The sequence below is a fragment of the Toxorhynchites rutilus genome, chromosome 2 (assembly GCF_029784135.1).
Source record: "Toxorhynchites rutilus septentrionalis strain SRP chromosome 2, ASM2978413v1, whole genome shotgun sequence".
Lineage (NCBI taxonomy): Eukaryota > Metazoa > Arthropoda > Insecta > Diptera > Culicidae > Toxorhynchites > Toxorhynchites rutilus.
This window is the reverse complement of record NC_073745.1, coordinates 19583986-19605474: the sequence shown is the minus strand read 5'-3', so window position 1 is coordinate 19605474 and position 21489 is coordinate 19583986. Positions and strand designations below refer to the sequence as shown.

The window sequence follows — 21489 nt, the reverse complement described above, 5'->3', positions numbered from 1 at the left end:
AACGATTATCCCCGGAATAGTATGCCTAGTTCACCGCGGATAACGAAAATCACGGATAACGCAATAAAGTACTAAAAATGAATTCCAAACACTAAAAAACAGAAATTTCATCATGAAAATTATGTTATATCAATACAGAAATCATAAAACTATCAATCTAGAAGGTCGTATACACCAGTAATCAGATAATGTTAAAGCCATGATCAAAACATAGGTGCATGAGCCTATCACTCACTGACAAATTCCGGGAAGGCCTATGGATTTACCACGGAAATCGCTATCGCGCATAATCCGCACCGTGGATCATCCGCTCGCGGATAATAGAAGTTCCACTGTATTTCCAATTTTTTGTTTCCATGTGGTGTCAAAAATGAATTTATGCAGTTGTGAGCAATAAATTATCGTCAACTGACTCTTCGAAAAACCATTTCAGGGCAACTAAATCGTTTTACTTTCTTTTAATTCGAATCATTCTAAAAAATATCCGAAGTCATATTTGGCATAATTCGTTCTTCGGTAATCTATGTAGAAAATGTTAGGGTTTGTCATGTGCCTAATCGGTGCGTAAAAAAATAGGTTTCCTAATATTTCTTCTGAGTCCACTCGTTGTGATATGATATCAATAATAAATAGAATCATGGCAGAGTTCCGACGTTCTTTTAAGCTTTTCATATTGATTAGCATGCAAAGTGTCTCATATGTAGGGAGATGATGTGAAGACCAGCCTAGTTTACGAAGTGCAAATAATAAAAATTGTTTTGTACAGATTCAATTCTGTCTTCGTGTGAAGTTATATAGGGGGACCATACAATACTACAGTATTCGAGAATTGATCTGACATATGTAATATACAATGTCTTTATGGTGTACGGATCGTGGAAATGGTACCTAAAGCGTTTGATGAAGCTCAACATTTTATTTGCTCTATGGATGATTGTATTATAATGATCAACGAAGGTTAGTTTCGAATCTTACTCGTTGACATCTATTGGTTCATTTCCCAGCTTAACATCATTGTTCAAGTGTGTTCTTCTTCTTGTAAAATTCATCAAAGTGCATTTCCTCACATTGAGCTGTAATAAACTCTTAGTGCATCAATTATAAAATATGTCAACTTCATTTTTGAATGTTTGAGAGTCTTCTTCATTCTTTATTTCCATATACAGCTTCATATCATCATATCATAACACTGTTAAGAAAATCGCAAACGTCATTAACAAATAAAATAAACAAAAGTGGCTCCAAATGAGAGCCTTGAGGAACTCCGGATGTAACAAATATTGGTTTTGAAATTTTCCCATTAAATCTAACCATTTGCGTGCGGTCAGTCAAATATGATTCAAGCCATTTCAATAGCTTGACTTCTATCCCTCTTCTTTGAAGTTTAAGAAGGAGTAAGGGTATATCAAACCCGATCGAAAGCCTTACTGAAGTCAGTGTATAGAGCTACAATTTGATTACCATTATCCATTGCATTAAAAGTGAATGTGACGAATTTCAGTATATTTGTTGTTGTTGATCGTCCTTTGAAAAAATCGTGTTGCTTATTCGAAATTCGTGTCTTTAGTTGTTGAAAAAATTGTTGGTTTATTATGGCTTCAAAGAGTTTTGGAATGCAAGAAATAATTGGTACTCCACGATAATTTCATACATCGGATCTATTACCGGATTTAAATATTGGTACAAGAAAAGAGTTTTTCCATATTTTTGGGAACCTTTCTGATTCCAATGACTTATTAAGAAGCCATAGGAGTGGATGAGTTGATTCAGATGCCAAATTATAAAAACTGGTGGAATTCCGTCAGGACCTGGCCCTTTCAAGGCATCAAGCTTATTTAATACGTCAAAAAATTCAATGTAAATTAGTTTTCTGACTCCAACATCACATGGACATACTGGAAGAAATGCAAAAAAGTCACGATCTCGGTCCTCCCCAGCTGTTACAACATAAACTTCTCGTAAAAATGCTGCGAAGAGGCTGCAAATTTTTTCGGGGCATTCCCCACGGTATCGTCAAGTTGCATGCGTGATGGAAAAGCATTGCTTTTTTAATTTGGTTTTATGTAATCAAAGAAACTTTTCGGGTTTGACCTTATGTCCGACTCTGTTTTTAAGTTGTAATCTTCAAGAGCGCTTTTAACAGCTGAGCCGAGCTGTTTGCAAATGTTCAGATATTTTTCGAGATTAGCGTCAGATTTGTATTTGTTATAAATTTTATGTGCCTTCTGTTTTTTTTATTTTTTAGATTCTTTATGTTTTGATTAAACCAAATCGGATATTTTGTGTTTATATTTCTCCTTTTTCGTTTTGTTGGTATCTCCTCCTCTATAATTGATCATCGAGTAAAAAGTCGTCACTGCTACTTCAATGTTTTCCACACTTCTAATTAAATCCTGCCAGCTGATATAGTTAAGCTTACACCCAATTGATTGATAATTTGCTTTAGTGTAATTAGAGACTCCCTCGAATTCATAATCAAATGGTTTTTGGGTGTTATCTATAAATCTAGAATATTCGATACCTGTGTGGAAAGCTTAATCATATTTGTCAACAAGATTCATCTATTAACCATCTTTGTGTTATCATTTCCGAATTAATCTTGAACCCAAAAGATGATGTATCATCAACATTAACAAAAAAGGAGACCGACCTTCCTTTAATTGAATAACAATAAAGGATTGACTGAAGGATTTTAAAATAATACAAATTAAATGAAGCCCAACATGTCAGAAACATTCTACACCCACACTAGCGTTGGCAGAAAACATTTCGTTTTCGGCAGAAAAATGCTTTTTCGTGTACTGAAGAGTCAAATGAACAATTAAAAGCACCTTTTTCAAAAGCTTTGAAATGTGTGTATGTATGGAAGCAGGATTGTACCCAAAGAAAAGGCCGAACGATGTCAACGGGAATGCTGTTGCATAAATGCGTGATAATATTACACCTCATAACAAAATGAAGTTGGAAAGTATTTTCTAAGAGTGAAAGGAAGAGCTTAACGTGATTCTATATCTTATGGCGGGTTTACACTAGGGAGATCTATAGCTATAGATGGATTTATTCACCTGAAAATAGGTGTAAACGGGTGAGAATAAATATGATACACTTATTCGAGGTATATATAACTTGAATAAATTCAGCATATGTAAACGCTTGTGAATTTCTCACTGGTGAGAAATCACTAAAGTTGGATGCAGTTCTACTTCAGGTGAATAAATTCACCTAAAATATGAATATATTCATTATAGAAGTTCACGCTAGTGTAAACGGTTGATGCGATTTCTATAAATCTCATCATATCTCTTCACATGAATATATCAGTAGTCTAAACCCACCCTTATAGGCGTTTTCGGTCTGGTACCTGTATGTGGCAAATAATGTGAATGCGTGTTTATTTGCAATGTTTCTCTTGTTTCGCTCGCTAATATTGTTCTTATATTGCTAAAGCATATATATCAGCCATTCCATGTGAAACCGGTATACTGGTTCTCAGCTTTTTATTTTTTTTTTCAATATGATGCTCATTGCCATTTTAGGGTGGTCCAAAAAATCAAATTTTTCGCCTTTTTCCAAAAATGACTTTTTTTGAAAACTCATAACCTTTGAACTACTGGACCGATTCAGTTTTTTTTTATCTTCGATGGTCCGAAAAATCATATTCGCCTTTTGTTCCAAAAATGACTTCCTAAATTAAAAAAAAACGTCAAGTGTAATATTTTTCCAAAAAGGACTTAGTAATTGGCTTTAGTTTCTTAATCATCTTAATCGGTCCTTAATCGGTAGTTCAAAAGTTATGATTGTTCAATAAAAGCCATTTTTGGGAAAAAAAAGCGAAAAAATGGATTTGTCAGGCCACCCTTAAATGGAAAGGGGCACCCTGATGGAAGAACAAAAAAATTCGGGTATTATATCTAATAGTTTCAGTTTTAGTGTTTCACTTTCATTAAATGTGATTCATGCTTAATGATCTTATAGATGCTTATGATTTTATGAAGAGCTTCTAACATGCTTATACGTATACGATGCCACGCCCTTAGCGACGTTCGAAGTTGTATCAGATTGATTATTCCGCATTTTGTTTCGATGTATGTTATTCAGGTACAATACAATATTTTTGACGTGGGACTACGTCTAACCGGAGTATATGGGGGGTAAAATGAAAACCCATACACAGAACATGCAGGAAAAAATGAAAGATTCCGAATGCTTATAACTCGAACATTTCTTACTGGATCGGAAAGATGTTTGCATCAATTGATTGGGAATATTTCTACGCTTCTATCGCAATTAATGAAATGTTATTTTTCATTAGATAAACAATTGAATAACTGTAAAATGTTAAGTATTATCTAAACGCCCTAACTGCCTCATTTTGATTGGCCCGATCTACGGTTTCCCTAACACTGCCATCAAAACCAAGCAGCCTTGTGGAAATCGGCATTGCAAGTACATGAAAGCGTGGAACTTTTGCTCTCACCGAAATGTGTTCCCTAACACAGACTTCAAAACTAAGCTGCGTTGGAGAGATCGGCATTGCAAATACATGAAAGTCGGGGGTATTTTTGTTCCGACTGAAATGTGTTTCCCTAACACAGACTTCTAATACATGGAGCTCAGGGAAATTGGCAATGCAAATACATGCAAGTCGGGGGTGTTTTTGTTCCGACTGAAATGTGTTTCTCCAACACAGACTTTAGAAACAAGGTGTCTGTAGAAATTGGCATTGCAAATTCATGCAAGTCGGGGGCATTTTCGTTCCGAATGAAATGTGTTTGTCTAACACAGACTTCAAAACCAAAATGTCGGGGGAATCGGCTTTGCAAATGAATGCAAACTGTGAGTACTATCGTACTCGCTTGCCTTTGTGTAAACTAGAATATGTTTACTTAAAACGGTCTTCCGGGGGCATCGCATGTTTTTTTTGCACTACGAAAAGTGTTTTCCTAATACGGATTACAGAAGCGGGTACGAACACCACACTTTTGCTCGGTTATTCAGGATTGCATTGAAGGAAATGCCTTCACATCTTCTGCTCACTGAATTCCTACGCATACCATTTGATGATTAGGCAAGATGTTGATAACCAATTGCTGCGATGATGCCTATTGATTAAAAAAAATATGCGTTCGACGTACATGTCAAAATCGAAACTGAGTGCCTGTTCATCAAATCAAGCGGTTCGCGGTTCGAGAAATACGTACACTTGAGAGATGCAAACTTCAGAAGGGAACGTAAAATAAAATAACCGTTTGATAATTCTTCCGTTCACATATTCTGTCCTAGGCATCATACCAAACGTAAAAAGACTGTCATTAAATTTACTTGTAACGAAGAACATAATCTATCATAATGCATGAATTGATCTTATATGGAATTATACAATCTTTTTACTCACAAAGTTTTTACAACCGTTTTTTACTCACATATTGAATTCGATTGAATTCGGGAATTGTTTCATTCAATCAAAAATCAATACAAACAAATGATTGCTACGCTAAGGTAGTCCCACATCAACCTTGCGGTTATATCATAGATATAACCCACCCATTTTTTTTTATATTCAAATTTAAATATTCAAAGTCTAATGAAACGAAACAAAAAAAATTACACTTGATTACATTGATGAATGTCAAAAATAAGAAAAACGACCAGATGCTTTAAAAATGACTACTAAAACACTATCTAACATTTGTGGATGGGATGTAAGTGGAAGTCTTAATATTAGAAAGCTGAGGTTGTCGACAGAAGGAAATTGCGACCCGCGAAGAACTCAATATGAGAAATTTTCGCGAATGATTTGAAAATTTCCGCTTTCATGCAAGCAAGGAAGATATTTTTGACGTAGGATTACGTCATTAGGGCGCAAATTGAAAAACGGACAGTCGGTCGCAATTTTGAACGCTTATTGCTCATTTACCAGATTTTAGCATCAATCGATCCGGGCACTTCATAACAATTTGTTACAATGAAAAAAATTATATATACAGCCATTCCAATGTCCTGGAAAAAAGGTAATGAAGATGGTCGAGTTTCGAGCGACATAGCATGCGCTGCCATAACTATTTCGCAAATAGTGACGTCAGTCGTTGTGTTTATCTTTGATTGCCCACCGCGTTCACGTGAAAATGCTATTTTCAGGAAGTATTTTATCAATTAAAAACGTTCATTTTTTTTAGAGCTCCCGCTGACTATGAGGCTAATGTGATAGCGTGGAGTGAATATTAGTGAAATCACGTCGAAAAAGACGGATAAAAGTGATATTTCCATGCGGCATTTTCGCTCCCCATGGTCATGCAAACAAACAAAGTTTTATTATTTTACCGTTATGAAGTTGATTTTTTGAAGGCTCTCAGTGTCGGTGTGTATGTTTTGAGATAATAATCGCCAATTAATCAAAATTTCACCGAAAATGTTACTGTTTTCGAGAACTAAGCATACGACTGCTCTCTGGACCTTTTTGCCACATGAATAATCGAAATAAGCCACGATATAATTGTCATCTGTTAAAAAACAACCAGTTGAATGATTTCATGAGAACATTGGCTCAAATTATCATGCAACCGTGAGTACTCTCAACATTGTTGTGTTTCTTCCATATACATTCCATATTGAATGCAAATAATTACGATACGATATTTTGTTTGCCAATACAGATACACTTCGCCTACTGCTCCACCTCTATTTGTACCTCATTGCAGCCATTCCATGCCAAACCGATATAATCCCGTCTGCTGCATAGGCTCCAAATTGAATTTTGTAATCGGACATTACTAATACGCTGAATACTAACACTAGCTTAAGGATGAGCTCATCTGAGAGAATATAAAATAAACTCCTTCACTTGGATTGCAGCTATTGTGGTTACGATTATATAAAAGGCAAATGTCCAGCATACGGGTAAACCTGCTCGGCTTGCGGCCGACAAAATCAGTTTAGTTCTGTCTGTAGAAATCGTTCTCAGACCAAACATGCTGGAGAGTTGTCACTTTGTTATATGGATGTGCTAGAATCCAACATTGGATCAATATGGATGTGTCCGACACTGGCGCGGACGTCAATGTGCTTCCGGCACGAGTTTTTTCGAAGATTGTAGCGACTGAACTCGAAGATGTTTCTATTGTTCTACGAGGATTCGGGACGTCGTCGAAAATTCAGCCACTTCGTAAGAAAACTCTGCAAGTGTTGTCCAGTGGCGTTATGCATGATTTGGAATTTGTAATTGTTGACCTAGATGTAAATCCAATACTAAGCCTGAATAGTTGTGTTGATTTGGGATTAATAAGTCGTGTTTTCGATATTCAGTCGCACAACACTGCTGAACAATTCGTTGAAAAGCATTCAGATGTTTTTACAGGTATCGGTTGTTTTAAACAGCAGTATCGGCAGAAAATAGATCCTCGAGCCACCCCTTCTGCTAAACTCCCTCGTCGAGTTGCGTTCGCTTTACTGAACAAATTGAAACTGGAACATGAACGTTTATGTGAGAACAACACTGTTTCACCTGTTGATGAACCCACGGAATGGATTCATAATTTGACGATTGTAGAAAAGCCTGAAAAGTCATTAAGACTTTGTTTGGACCCCCGTGATTTGAACAAGGTTCTTCTGAAAGAACTTTATTTGATTCCAACCATTGATTACTTGAGGGTTAAATTAGCTAACAAGCAAATATTTTCGATATAAGATCTTAAAGATGGATTCTTTCAGATAAAATTGGACATGAAATCGAGCTTTCTTTGCTCTTTTAACACCCCTTATGGAGTGTATCGCTACAATCGATTACCATTCGGTTTATCGGTTTCTCCTGAAATTTTCCAAAAATTCAATGAGGAGAATTTCGCGGATATTGATGGTGTTTTGTCTGTATTGACGATCTTCTTATTTTTGCTGATAATATTCAACAACATGATCGTATAATGATGGAAATTATCAGGAGAGCTCGAGAAAGAAACATCAAATTCAAAGCGAAAAAGCTACAATACCGCGTTAAAAAGGTTTGTTATTTGGGCCATGAAATTTCAGTAAACGGGTTTCGCCCGGATCAAGGTCGTTTGGATGACCTTCAAGAAATCAAGGCACCATCGACTTAGCTTGAATTGCAAAAAATACTAGGTATGATTAACTATATAAGAACATTCATTCCCAATTTGGCAGAGCTTTCAAAACCATTGCGGGAATTATTGAATAAGAATTGTCTTTTTTCTTGGACTAAGACTCATGAGGATTGTCTTGATAAAATTAAACATTTGATAAAAGAATCTCCTTATCTGTGTGCATTTGATGACAAAAAACCAATAAAACTTCAGTGTGATGCTTCTCAATTCGGCCGAGGAGCCTGTCTTCTGCAGGACGGAAAACCTTTGGCGTTCTCCTCACGGAGTTTGAACGATGCAGAGCAACGGTATGCACAAATTGAAAAAGAGATGTTGTCGATTGTGTTTGGATGTAAAAAATTTAATTTCATAACTACGTTTATTGTAGACAGTTTTCAGTAGAAAGTGATCATAAACCTCTAGTTGCTATATATATGGATAAACCGTTGTGTGCTATTCCTTCTTCTAGACTGCAACGCCTTCGAATTAAGTTACTTTCTTACGATTTGAAATTAAATTAATTGCCAGGAAAATATATGTACATTGCAGATGTACTTTCTCGTTTCTTCAAGAAAACAATAGATCCAGATGAGATCGAAAAGGATCTCACTGGATACGTTCACACATTGAACATCAGTGACAATAGGAAACAACAGTTTTCTGTTGCTACACAAAATGATCCTACACTTGGGAAATTTTTAGAAATTTACCACAAGGGCTGGCCTAAGATAGAAAAGCTCTCCATCAGAATATTAGACACCTTTGGAAGTACAAAAATGATTTATGTGTTGAAGGCAATATCGTCTTCATGAACGATAGAATATTTGTGCCATTGAGCCTTCGCCAGACTGTTTTGAACTGGCTACATATTGGTCATTTCGGGATTGAAAACCAAAACCAAAAAACCAAAGCGAGAGCCAGAGAACTATTTTTCTGGCCTGGCTTGTCGACAGACGTGGAAAACAAAATAAGCGAGTGTAAAGTATGTTTAAAATATTCAAAACAGAACATCAAAGAAACGTTACTTAAGCATGAAATTCCTGAAATTCATTTTCATCGGCTTGGAATTGGATTTGATTGCTTTCAAACCTTTCCTCATAGTTGTAGATTATTATTCGAAATGGCTTGTTCAGTTCTACACCGACCGAACTGAAGTGACAGCATCTCGCGGCATGCAGAATTTGCACACCACACCACACACCACGAGTTACCCCTCCCACATTGTAACTATGAGCCAGCCATCGCTAAAGCACGCTGTGCTCGACGGCATAAAAATGCAATGCTTGTCGCGGCACGGCATTCAGTTTTGCGTGAGCCGTGGTGCAGTGAACATTGGAGACCATCAGCAGAGAAGAAAAAAAACATCACCAGCAGCAGCAGTAGCAGTCGCAGCAGCAATGAAACTGCACCGTTGGCAGTAAGAAGCTGCACCGCCGGCAAGAAGAAACCGTTTCGGTGCCACAATAAAAGTAACGTGCCCGCAGCGGAGCGCATCAGTCGCTACCAAACCATCAGAGTGTGAAGATCACAGTGAATTATAAATTTGAAATACAAAGAGAAACAGTGTAAATAAAAATGAAAGTGTAATTAGTCATAGTCTCCGGTGTTTGCGTCCGACCGCCGGAACATCCAGTCCTCCATCTCTGCCGCAATAAAAAGAGTAAATAGAGTTTACAAGAGAAAGCCTTTCTCAAGGCTCATCGAGTTCAAGCGGTTGCTGCTAGCCATGCTAGTCCAGTCCAGCTGCGACGTTGGCTTCATGAGGCGAAGCCAACCCAAGGAGTCTGGCCCAGTTGCCCTCCTGGGAAGGAACACAGCGGTTCCTGCTCCCACCCGGCTCGGTTCCCGCTGGGAACGCGAGCACCCTTATCGACCGGCGCATTACAGTCCACTGCAGCCCCAACATATTAATTGGTCCTTCGAACCGGATACTCAAGTGTGTCGAGTGTCCGGATGTGTCATCGTTCTGGTGGAAAAATCCACCATCGTTTTGGTTCGTCATCCGACGAATGAACATCGTTGCTGCGCAGTGTGGATTGGATGTGAGGGATCGGAAGCAAACACGGAGAAAATTCGAAAAAAGTGAGCAAAAACAAAGACTAAAAAGCGAGTGAAAATTAACGAACTGAATAAAAGTGAGTGAAGTTATTATCAAAGACAATAAGTGAGAAAATGGCAACAACAAGAACGCCAATCAAGCCGTCCGCCAAGGACAACGAAGCTGCGGAAGCAATACTAAACATGTTGATCCATATGCGTGGCACAGCACAGGGCAACGTCACGCGTATCAAAAATATTTTGAAGCAAGTGTACCAGACTGAGCTCACTCCTGCTCAAGTGAAGGTCTACATCAGGAAGGTGGAAACTGCTTACACCGAGTACCACCAATATCACCAACAAGTTATGGCAAGTATTCCACCCAACCAGCGAGAGGATCAAGATGTAAAATTCCTGCATTTCGAAACGCTACACGAAGAGGTGTCAACCATTCTCGAAACCTGGCTTGAGAATTTGACCGCACCTCCACCGAATCACCTTCAACAAGCGATGCCATTAGCTGTAAATCAACAACCCGTCGTGATCCAGCAGTCCCTTCCTCGTGTCATTCCCACGTTTGACGGGAGGTACGAGAACTGGGAAAAATTCAAGATCATGTTTCGAGACGCTGTGGATCGCACCAACGAAGTACCGCGAATAAAGCTGTATCATCTTGAGAAAGCTCTCGTTGGTGACGCAGCAGGATTGATCGACGTAAAAACAATCAGCGATGGAAACTACGAGCACGCCTGGCAACTATTGGAAGAACGATTCGAGGACAAGCGGCGAATGATTGACATTCATATCGCTGGCTTACTTGGTACGAAGAAATTGCAGGAAGAGGATTACGTGGAGCTACGATCGCTGGTCGAGTCCATCACTGGTCACGTGCAGAATTTGAAATTCCTCAACCAGCAGTTCACCGGAGTATCGGAGCTAATCGTCATTCATCTGATCGCTCGTGCGTTGGATGCTACAACAAAGAAGCAGTGGGAGTCCACCATCAAGCGTGGAGAGCTACCTACCTACGAGACTACCATCCAATTTTTGAAGGACCACGTCTCAGTTCTGGAGAGATGCCACGGTTCTTGTGAAGAATTCGGATTCCAACGACCGACAGCGAAGCAACCCATAGCAAAACAAATCATTTCAAAAGTCAACGCAGCAACAACGGCGGATCAACGATGTGAGATGTGTGGAGAAGCTCATCCAACGTTCAAGTGTTTGTGGTTCAACAGCCTCACTGTGAGTGACCGGCTTTCCAAAGTCAAGGAGAAAAATGTCTGCTTCAACTGCTTGAGGCGTGGACACAGCGTGAAGAATTGCCCTTCGAAAAAATCGTGCTTCAAGTGCAACAAGAGACACCATACGATGCTCCATTTGGAGAGCCGTACCAGTTCACCGCGGCCTTCTAGTGAAGATATTGCAAAGAAGTGCCCCCCAGCGATGCCGAATCCTGTGGTTCCGGAACCAAGCAAGGTTTCACAATTCAACGTGGATGCCGATCATCAGCTCTCGGTAACAGCAGCACACTCCAACAACCCGAAGAATCCAGCGAGTCAGGTGGTGTTGCTCACCGCCCTCGTTGATGTTTTCGATCATCAGCAACGTCCTCGTGTGTGCAAAGCTCTGCTAGACTGCGGTTCCCAGGTGAGTTTTATAACCCAATCATTCGTCACCTCACTTGGCATCGATGTGGAAGAAGTAAGTGTCCCGATAACAGGCATAGGCAGTGTAAGGTCAACGGTTAAGCAAAAATGTTCCGTACACGTCCACTCAAAATGCAGTGATTTCTCCTTCATCATAAATTGTTTGGTTTTACCGAAAATTACCAGTCACGTTCCATCGGTACGAATAAATTTAGAAAATTGGGAACTTCCTCAAGGTCTACAACTGGCTGATCCATCCTTCCATGAGCCCAGTGAAGTCGATTTGCTTATTGGAATGAATTGGTTTTACGACATTATGAAACAAGGGTGTTTGAAACTGAACGACGACCTCCCTAGTCTTCACGACTCTCAACTAGGATGGCTAGTAGGAGGTAAGATGCGCGAAAGTTCCTCTTCCAATCAAGCGATACGTTCTTTTGCTATTAGTGTTGATCCAGTCGTGGAGCGCATCCAGAAATCCCGAGAAGTGAAAGGTGTGTCACCAGAAATAGTTCCATCGAGCGAGGAGGAGCAATATGAATCACAGTTTGCCACAACCTATCGTCGGGATGATAGTGTTCGTTCTATCGTCCATCTTCCTTTGAATGACAACGCTTCTCAGCTAGCAGATTCTCGTTCTATGACTCTGCGAGAATTTTACATGCTAAAATCCAAGTCACAACGCGAACCAGATTTCAAGGTTCAATATGATGGCTTCCTCAACAAGTACAAGGAACTTGGACATTGTCGCGAAATTGACGAGCGCAATGATCCCACTGAGTTTTTAAAGTTTCTTCCTCACCAAGCTGTTCAACACCCAGAATTTGCGAAGGAGATCGAGTGTATCAGGTCAAGAGAATCCAACCACTGTCTAAACAACTTGAGACCGTTTCTAGAGAAGGATTTGCCACGAGTATGTGGTCCAGTCAGCAATTCGAAATTTATATTCAAGATGAAACATCGACGGAGAACGATTCCTCCCAGTGTGCCACATTTCGGTGGACTTTGGGAAACTAGAGTAAAGAGTGTGAAAACATTTCTAAAGAAAATACAATATTCAACGTCATTAATGCTATTCGAGTTATCCACCCAGTTATACCAGATCGAAGTTAAGAATAGTGGATATTCAGAGGAAAACAGATAAAGATAATAGACCAATGAACAAACTTGCTCCTTTGCCTATAGCCAATAACCTTACTTTCGAATCTTCCACTTTTTTCCTGGGGGAGAATGTTCAGTTCCACACCGACCGAACTGAAGTGACAGCATCTCGCGGCATGCAGAATTTGCACACCACACCACACACCACGAGTTACCCCTCCCACATTGTAACTATGAGCCAGCCATCGCTAAAGCACGCTGTGCTCGACGGCATAAAAATGCAATGCTTGTCGCGGCACGGCATTCAGTTTTGCGTGAGCCGTGGTGCAGTGAACATTGGAGACCATCAGCAGAGAAGAAAAAAAACATCACCAGCAGCAGCAGTAGCAGTCGCAGCAGCAATGAAACTGCACCGTTGGCAGTAAGAAGCTGCACCGCCGGCAAGAAGAAACCGTTTCGGTGCCACAATAAAAGTAACGTGCCCGCAGCGGAGCGCATCAGTCGCTACCAAACCATCAGAGTGTGAAGATCACAGTGAATTATAAATTTGAAATACAAAGAGAAACAGTGTAAATAAAAATGAAAGTGTAATTAGTCATTGTCTCCGGTGTTTGCGTCCGACCGCCGGAACATCCAGTCCTCCATCTCTGCCGCAATAAAAAGAGTAAATAGAGTTTACAAGAGAAAGCCTTTCTCAAAGCTCATCGAGTTCAAGTGGTTGCTGCTAGCCATGCTAGTCCAGTCCAGCTGCGACGTTGGCTTCATGAGGCGAAGCCAACCCAAGGAGTCTGGCCCAGTTGCCCTCCTGGGAAGGAACACAGCGGTTCCTGCTCCCACCCGGCTCGGTTCCCGCTGGGAACGCGAGCACCCTTATCGACCGGCGCATTACAGTCCACTGCAGCCCCAACAGGCTTGAAATTATTAAATCGAATAACAAAACCTCATCCACAATTATTAACAAATTAATTGATTTATTTGCCATTCATGGACATCCTCGAGCAGTTATAGCAGATACTATGCCATTTGGGTTCAAAGAATTCAGAAGCTTCTCGAAAGAATTCTAATTCGACCTAATAACGTCTAGTACACACTACCCCAAATCTAATGGACTTGCTAAAAAGTATGTGCACATCGATAAAAATATACTACGAAAATCAGAAGAATCTAATATCGATTTTCGGAAAGCTCTATTAGAGTATAGGAACACACCTCTGAGATGTTTCGAAGCTCTTCCCCTGCTGAGTTACTCATGAGTCGTAGATGCAACACATACATACCTGCTTCGAAGAACTTACTGATTCCAAAAGTAAACAATTCTAGTCGCGGGTTGCGAATCAATCATTCAGAAACACAGAAACAACAGAAACACTATTATGATAGAAACAGCAAGGAGCTGAACTTGCGGTGGGAGATAAGGTGGCTTACTTAGACAAAAATGGTACTTGGCTCGAGGCTTCAATCATATCGCTGGTCGATACCCCAGACCCTACTGGATACGCAACTATGAAGGCTCAGAATAAAAATGAAAATGGTCATTTCGGATTTCAAAAAGCAAAAATGTTCACTATCTCGAAAAAACAGCCTATGCCGAATTTCAGCTCAATCGGACTTAAGGGAGAGTGGCGCAAAGCGGTCAAAGTTTGAGCTTTTTTTCGGAATACTAGACAAAAAGTATGGTTTTAAGTGCCAATGAAAATAGTTATTCCGATTTTTCATTCGGAGCTTGCTGCGAAATGTTGATTGGCACGATAATATACTCTGTACAAAATATTCGCTCATTCGGACTTCATTTACTAGTCCGAAAGATGTTAAAATTTGAATTTTTTTTAAAACCAAAAAATCACCGGAAATCGGGTTTTTTTAAAATGCCAAACGCCAAATGTCACGTGACACCCGGGGCGGGTCAGTAGGGTGTCACCCCTCCAAACTTATCTAAACATGAAACGTATTTATTATAATATTAGATAAGACGAACAAAAAATCACAGATTCTTCACGCATTGGTCACAGGAACTGCCAGTTACAAAATAAGAGAATAAATATGATATGATTAATGTTTGAAGGTCGAAATGTAACTCAAATAGATCTTATCAAATAAATATCTTTGGGAGCTGAGAACGACACTGACATTGTACTAGTGCTCCCCATTAAGTGCGATTACGCTCTCTTGTTGCGGGCTCAATTAATGCGCAGTAATAACGATACGGGGCTCAACGTGTTAATCATGTTTGCCCCATCGTTGACCGCAATTTGTTAATTATTGTTTAACTCTGATAACCTCCACAACAAGATGCCATAGAAACGTAGGGGAACTGCGTGTAAAATGAACAGGTGGGGTAAAATGAACAGGTAGTCAAATGACCGAAAAAACAGTAGAAATTATTTCCAAATGCTTATCCACCCTGTCCTATAAGTATTTCAAGTCTTTTGGGCCACCCTGTACCGATCAAGAACTGTCAAAAAGTGAAAAAGGTAAACAAAACCAAAATCACCTGCTCAGTACTGGCTGTGATGTAAATTTCTGCTCGTGATTAATAAGCTTTTTTGAGGTGAAAAATTGATATCCGTTCAATTGGTTGATCCAGTTTTGTTCACACATCGTATTGTCGTTGATCTATCGAAAGAAGTCGTAGGTACCTAAGTATTTTCATCAAAAACCGTTTTAAAAAAGCCCTTGAAAAAATGGGTGGGTTATATCTATGATATAACCGCAAGGTTGATGTGGGACTACCTTAGCGTAGCAATCATTTGTTTGTATTGATTAAATTTTTGATTGAATGAAACAATTCCCGAATTCAATCGAATTCAATATGTGAGTAAAAAACGGTTGTAAAAACTTTGTGATAAAAACTTTGTGAGTAAAAAGATTGTATAATTCCATATAAGATCAATTCATGCATTATGATAGATTATGTTCTTCGTTACAAGTAAATTTAATGACAGTCTTTTTACGTTTGGTATGATGCCTAGGACAGAATATGTGAACGGAAGAATTATCAAACGGTTATTTTATTTTACGTTCCCTTCTGAAGTTTGCATCTCTCAAGTGTACGTATTTCTCGAACCGCGAACCGCTTGATTTGATGAACAGGCACTCAGTTTCGATTTTGACATGTACGTCGAACGCATATTTTTTTTAATCAATAGGCATCATCGCAGCAATTGGTTATCAACATCTTGCCTAATCATCAAATGGTATGCGTAGGAATTCAGTGAGCAGAAGATGTGAAGGCATTTCCTTCAATGCAATCCTGAATAACCGAGCAAAAGTGTGGTGTTCGTACCCGCTTCTGTAATCCGTATTAGGAAAACACTTTTCGTAGTGCAAAAAAAACATGCGAGTGCAGAAGTACCCCCGGAAGACCGTTTTAAGTAAACATATTCTAGTTTACACAAAGGCAAGCGAGTACAATAGTACTCACAGTTTGCATTCATTTGCAAAGCCGATTCCCCCGACATTTTGGTTTTGAAGTCTGTGTTAGACAAACACATTTCATTCGGAACGAAAATGCCCCCGACTTGCATGAATTTGCAATGCCAATTTCTACAGACACCTTGTTTCTAAAGTCTGTGTTGGAGAAACACATTTCAGTCGGAACAAAAACACCTCCGACTTGCATGTATTTGCATTGCCAATTTCCCTGAGCTCCATGTATTAGAAGTCTGTGTTAGGGAAACACATTTCAGTCGGAACAAAAATACCCCCGACTTTCATGTATTTGCAATGCCGATCTCTCCAACGCAGCTTAGTTTTGAAGTCTGTGTTAGGGAACACATTTCGGTGAGAACAAAAGTTCCACGCTTTCATGTACTTGCAATGCCGATTTCCACAAGGCTGCTTGGTTTTGATGGCTGTGTTAGGGAAACCGTAGATCGGGCCAATCAAAATGAGACAGTTAGGGCGTTTAGATAATACTTAACATTTTACAGTTATTCAATTGTTTATCTAATGAAAAATAACATTTCATTAATTGCGATAGAAGCGTAGAAATATTCCCAATCAATTGATGCAAACATCTTTCCGATCCAGTAAGAAATGTTCGAGTTATAAGCATTCGGAATCTTTCATTTTTTCCTGCATGTTCTGTGTATGGGTTTTCATTTTACCCCCCATATACTCCGGTTAGACGTAGTCCCACGTCAAAATAAATTGCTGCGGGGGCAAAATGAACAGTGAACGAGGGGGTAAAATGAACAGTGTGTCTAATCACAGATTCTTCTCTAGATGACCCGGGTCTACAAACGAAAAACCGTTGGACAAACACACAAATGGCAGCAGCAAAACATGCTGTTAGATGTGGAATGTCCGTAAATACAGCATCCATCAAGTACCAGATCCCACGAATAACGCTCGCCAGGTGGATAGTGTCACCACAGAAGAAAAAAGGCCTGGGATCGAAAAAGTCGGTTTTCTCAGCCGAACAAGAGACGGAGCTGGTTCAACACTTGCTGGATTTGGAGGCCCGATTCTATGGGATCACTATGAAGGACGTACAAAAACTGGCGTATGAGTTAGCTGAGAGGAACGGTATTCCCCATCCATTCAACCACAAGCTGAAGATGGCCGGTAGGAACTGGCTTGATGGTTTCCTTCGACGGAATCAAACCCTTTCCTTCCGGAAGCCGGAAGCCACGTCTGCAGATCGTGCACGGGCCTTTAACAAGGTTTCCGTGGGAGCATTTTTCGACCTTCTTCGGAGCACGCTGGACAGCCATCAGTTTCCGCCGGCGCGTATATTTAATGCTGATGAAACTGGAATAAGCACCGTAAGCTAGACAGCTTTTTTATACCTGCTCATAATTTACTTAACATAAATTTAACAATTACAGGTTCCTCCGAAAAAGCTAAAAATTGCTGCTAAAAAGGGAAAGAAGCAAGTAGGTTCCTTAACATCGGCTGAGAGGGGCGTACTGACGACGGTTGTTATGTGTATGTCCGCAACCGGACAGCATGTGCCACCGTACATGATTTTCCCCCGTGTGCGCATGCACGATGCGCTTAAGAGAGGAGCACCGAATGGGACAAAGTTCAATTGTAACCCTTCCGGTTATATGACCAGTGAAGTCTTCCTCGATTGGTTCGACCATTTCCTGGAGAACGTGAATCCCACCAAGGAAAACCCTGCACTCCTAATCATTGATGGACACAGCTCCCATACGAAAAATCTGGCATTTGCCGAAAGAGCTCGTGCAAATTTTGTCACTGTTCTTGTATTGCCACCACATTGTAGTAACAAAATTCAGCCCTTGGACGTGGCGTTCATGGGGCCTTTCAAAAGTTACTACGCAGCTGCTTCTGAGAATTTGATGCGTCAAAACCCTGCAAGGACTATTGGACTTTACGACGTCTCTGAGCTGATGGGTACCGCGTTTCTCAAAGCAGCTTCTGGTAGTGTGGCAACGAGCGGCTTTCGTAAATGTGGCATTTGGCCATATAACAGACATGTCTTCAGCAACGATGACTTCGCTCCATCTGAAGTAACTGATCAACCAGAAGCCACTGTGATGCCAATTCCAATGGTAGTTGATGACTCCACTGTGCAGAAAGTACCTTTTCAGGTTTCAACCAATGTTTCAGTTACTCACTCAGGAAACCAATATTGTACTGATGAGGTTCAAACGGATGGACCCGATCCTGCTAGCGTTCAAGTTGGCCCAGTTTCTGAAATTTCTCCGAACTCATCGTTCAATATTACACCGTCGGAAATTTTACCTTTGCCGAAGATGTCAGTTCCCAGAGCAACGAAGCGAAAGCGCAAGTCGGAAAAAGCTGTGGAGATTACCGGCGACGTCTACCATCAAAACCTGGCTTCTGCTGAGGCAACAAAAACTATCAAGTCCATCAAAAAAGGACGAAAGCCGGTCAAAGAAGCGAGCCAAGGGTAAAACATCGGATGAACAGTGCGAGGATACTTTGTGTGAGCTGTGTGGAGATTGTTTTTCTGATTCGACCGATGGTTATGGCTGGAGGAAATGCCTATCGTGTCTTAATTGGTTCCATGCTCAATATAGCAACGATGATGGGTTTCAATGCCGCATATGTAACTGATTTTTAATTGATTGTTTTGAGTTTCTTCATGGCAATAATTGCCTTGCAAATGATCGTCCTGTTATTTGAATTTGTTTTATGATTTTTGTTGAACGAATAAATGATTTTACCCCTGATCTTATGTTTTTTTTCATCACATTTTAGAACACATTTGTCATCTTTATTCAGAACATTTTCCTAACGTCTTAATTATTTCTGAAAATTTCCGCCGAAGGTTTCCTGGTGTATTGTGTGTAATCTTAAGTGTATACATTCTTCTATACATTCCACGTTTGACGATAACAGTATAAAACAAAATGTTTGAATAACCCCTATCACATGTTCATTTAACCCACAATACCTGTTCATTTTACCCCCACTACCTGTTCATTTTACCCGCACACAAAAAAACAGTATCGTTTTTGGTGTTGTTAAAAATACAAAAATTATCATTTAAAAAAGTCATTATTCAAACTTTGCGTTATGCATGCAATAAAAATAAGACTAGAACGTTAAATGTATGCGATTTCCGCAATGTTTTGTTAGTTTTTCGAAGAAAAAAGCCTAAAATTGCTTAGGGTGTTCATTTTGCCCCCAGTTCCCCTACACGTAAACATCCAAATTCATTGTAAGATTTGGCATCTATTTACGGAGGTCCCACTTCATGACGGACTGTAACACCTCAAATGCAATCTCATTAATGACATCATTAGAATTAATTCCAGCGGCCTTCAAATAACTACGGAGTCCTGGTATCTCTAGCAAAAGCTGCCTTTCCGAAACTTTGTAGTTGCAAGTTTGTCGAAACAACTTTTTCAGTTCGCTGTCAGGTTCTCATAACATGTGTCGAGCTTGAATTGCTTCAAAAATTTCGGCTTTTCTTTTAGGTGATTTTGACCGTTTTGACGTAGGACTACGTCTAACCGGAAAATCTAGGCACTGAACAAGTAGGAAAAAATGCAAGATTTGGAACGCTTATAACTCGAGCATTTCTCAATAGATCGCAAAGGTTTTTGTATCAATTGATAGGAAATATATCTACGCGTCTATCATAACGAATAACATTTCATTTTTCTTGAGATAAATAATTGAATAATTGTAAAATATCAAGCATTGTCCAAATCCACTATGTGCCCATTTTTGATTGGTCCATTTTGTGCTCCTCAAATCGTACCGACCAAAACGAGCAACCAGAGCAGCAGCGAAATACAATGAAGCACGATTGGAAAAGAAAAAGAAAAAAAAATGAACGAAACATTGGTCGCAGTCTCACACATGCGTAATTCTCGAGCCAGCCAGTCAGCTTAAAAATCCCCGCTCCGCTGCCGTAACGAGCATTCTTTGTGTGGACACCGACTGGACAACATCGTTGCTGGACGAGCTGGACGGCGAGGGATCGAGTGCCTTTCTCAAGGCAAGAGGGTAGAGGTGGTAGCGCTGGAGTAAATAGAGTAGAGTTTTAAAAGGGCCTTTCTCAAGGCGAATGAACTGCAAAAGTTTAAAGTCTCTATAATACAAGACCTTCCTTTTTTTCCGTAACGATCATTCTCATCCAAACCGTACACCACATCAGTTCGCATCACAACACATCAACAAACCACCCCAAGCAGCCATGTCTGGACATGGCAAAGGAGGAAAAGTGAAGGGAAAGGCAAAATCCCGCTCGAACCGTGTTGATCTGGAGTTCCCCGCAAGGGTAGCTAGGCCGAGCGCGTTAGTACCAGTGCACCAGTCCACCTAGCCGGCGTTAAATAGTTTCGGCCGCCGAAGTGATCGAGTTGGCTGGTTAAGCTGCTCGCGACGATAAGAAAACCCGCATTCGGAACAAAACACATTCGGTTCGGTGGACATCAAGACAACAGGCAGTTGCAGCGAGTGGCGAGTGGCAAACGCAATCGCAAAACGGCAGCAGGTAGCAGAAGAAAAAAGCTTGTTCTTTATACAAACTGCTTTGGTGGCAAATCCAGAACAAGGCGGCATCAAGGGCGTTCGAAATGGTTTTTTTCAAAACCACGAGTACTAAGTTTTCTAAATTGGAACCATTCCATAAAACACGGCGCATTTCAGGGCCATTAAACCTTCCAAAAAGCGAGTGGAAAACGCAATCGGAAAACGGCAGCAGGTAGAAGAAGGAAAAAGTTTGTTTATACAGACTGTTTTGGTGGCAAAACCAGTCACCGTAAAACACGGCGCTTTTCAGGGCCACTAAACCTTTCAAAGAAGAGTTATTAAAAGTTTTTAACAACACCAATGCATTCTAAAGTGACATAATATGACATATAGTATAAACTGGTTTATTTTGTTTATGCTTGTTCTTGAACTTATTGGTGGTTAGGGTCTTTTAAATTGATCATTCAGTTTTCACAAACCCATGCATGGTTCCCGAAATAAAAATTGGCTTCAAATTACACCACATTGTATGCAGGATGGCATTAACGAATTTTCTCGGTAGCAAGAACTGCTTTCTTTGGTTGATAACTGATCTTGAAAATTGACTGACGTTACATCTGCATTGTATAGAAAAATAACTAAGGAGCAACATGATGAGCTATGTATTTCCTGCTGCTCTGTCCTTATTTTAA

The 21489-nt window shown here is 40.0% G+C and overlaps 2 protein-coding genes across 2 annotated transcripts; both read left to right on the top strand.

Annotated features, from left to right (window-relative positions):
• Positions 1–9287: 9287 nt before the first annotated feature.
• Positions 9288–13780, top strand: LOC129769498 (uncharacterized). The gene is made up of 2 exons (XM_055771804.1): positions 9288–11780; positions 13018–13780. The coding sequence occupies exons 1-2, from the start codon at positions 10266–10268 to the stop codon at positions 13303–13305; spliced, it is 1803 nt and encodes a 600-aa protein (XP_055627779.1). The 5' UTR covers positions 9288–10265; the 3' UTR covers positions 13306–13780.
• A 3401-nt stretch (positions 13781–17181) lies between these two features.
• Positions 17182–18765, top strand: LOC129765581 (uncharacterized). The gene is made up of 2 exons (XM_055765989.1): positions 17182–17646; positions 17710–18765. Exons 1-2 carry the CDS (start codon positions 17182–17184, stop codon positions 18763–18765), a joined length of 1521 nt encoding a protein of 506 aa, XP_055621964.1.
• The last annotated feature ends 2724 nt before the right edge of the window (positions 18766–21489 follow it).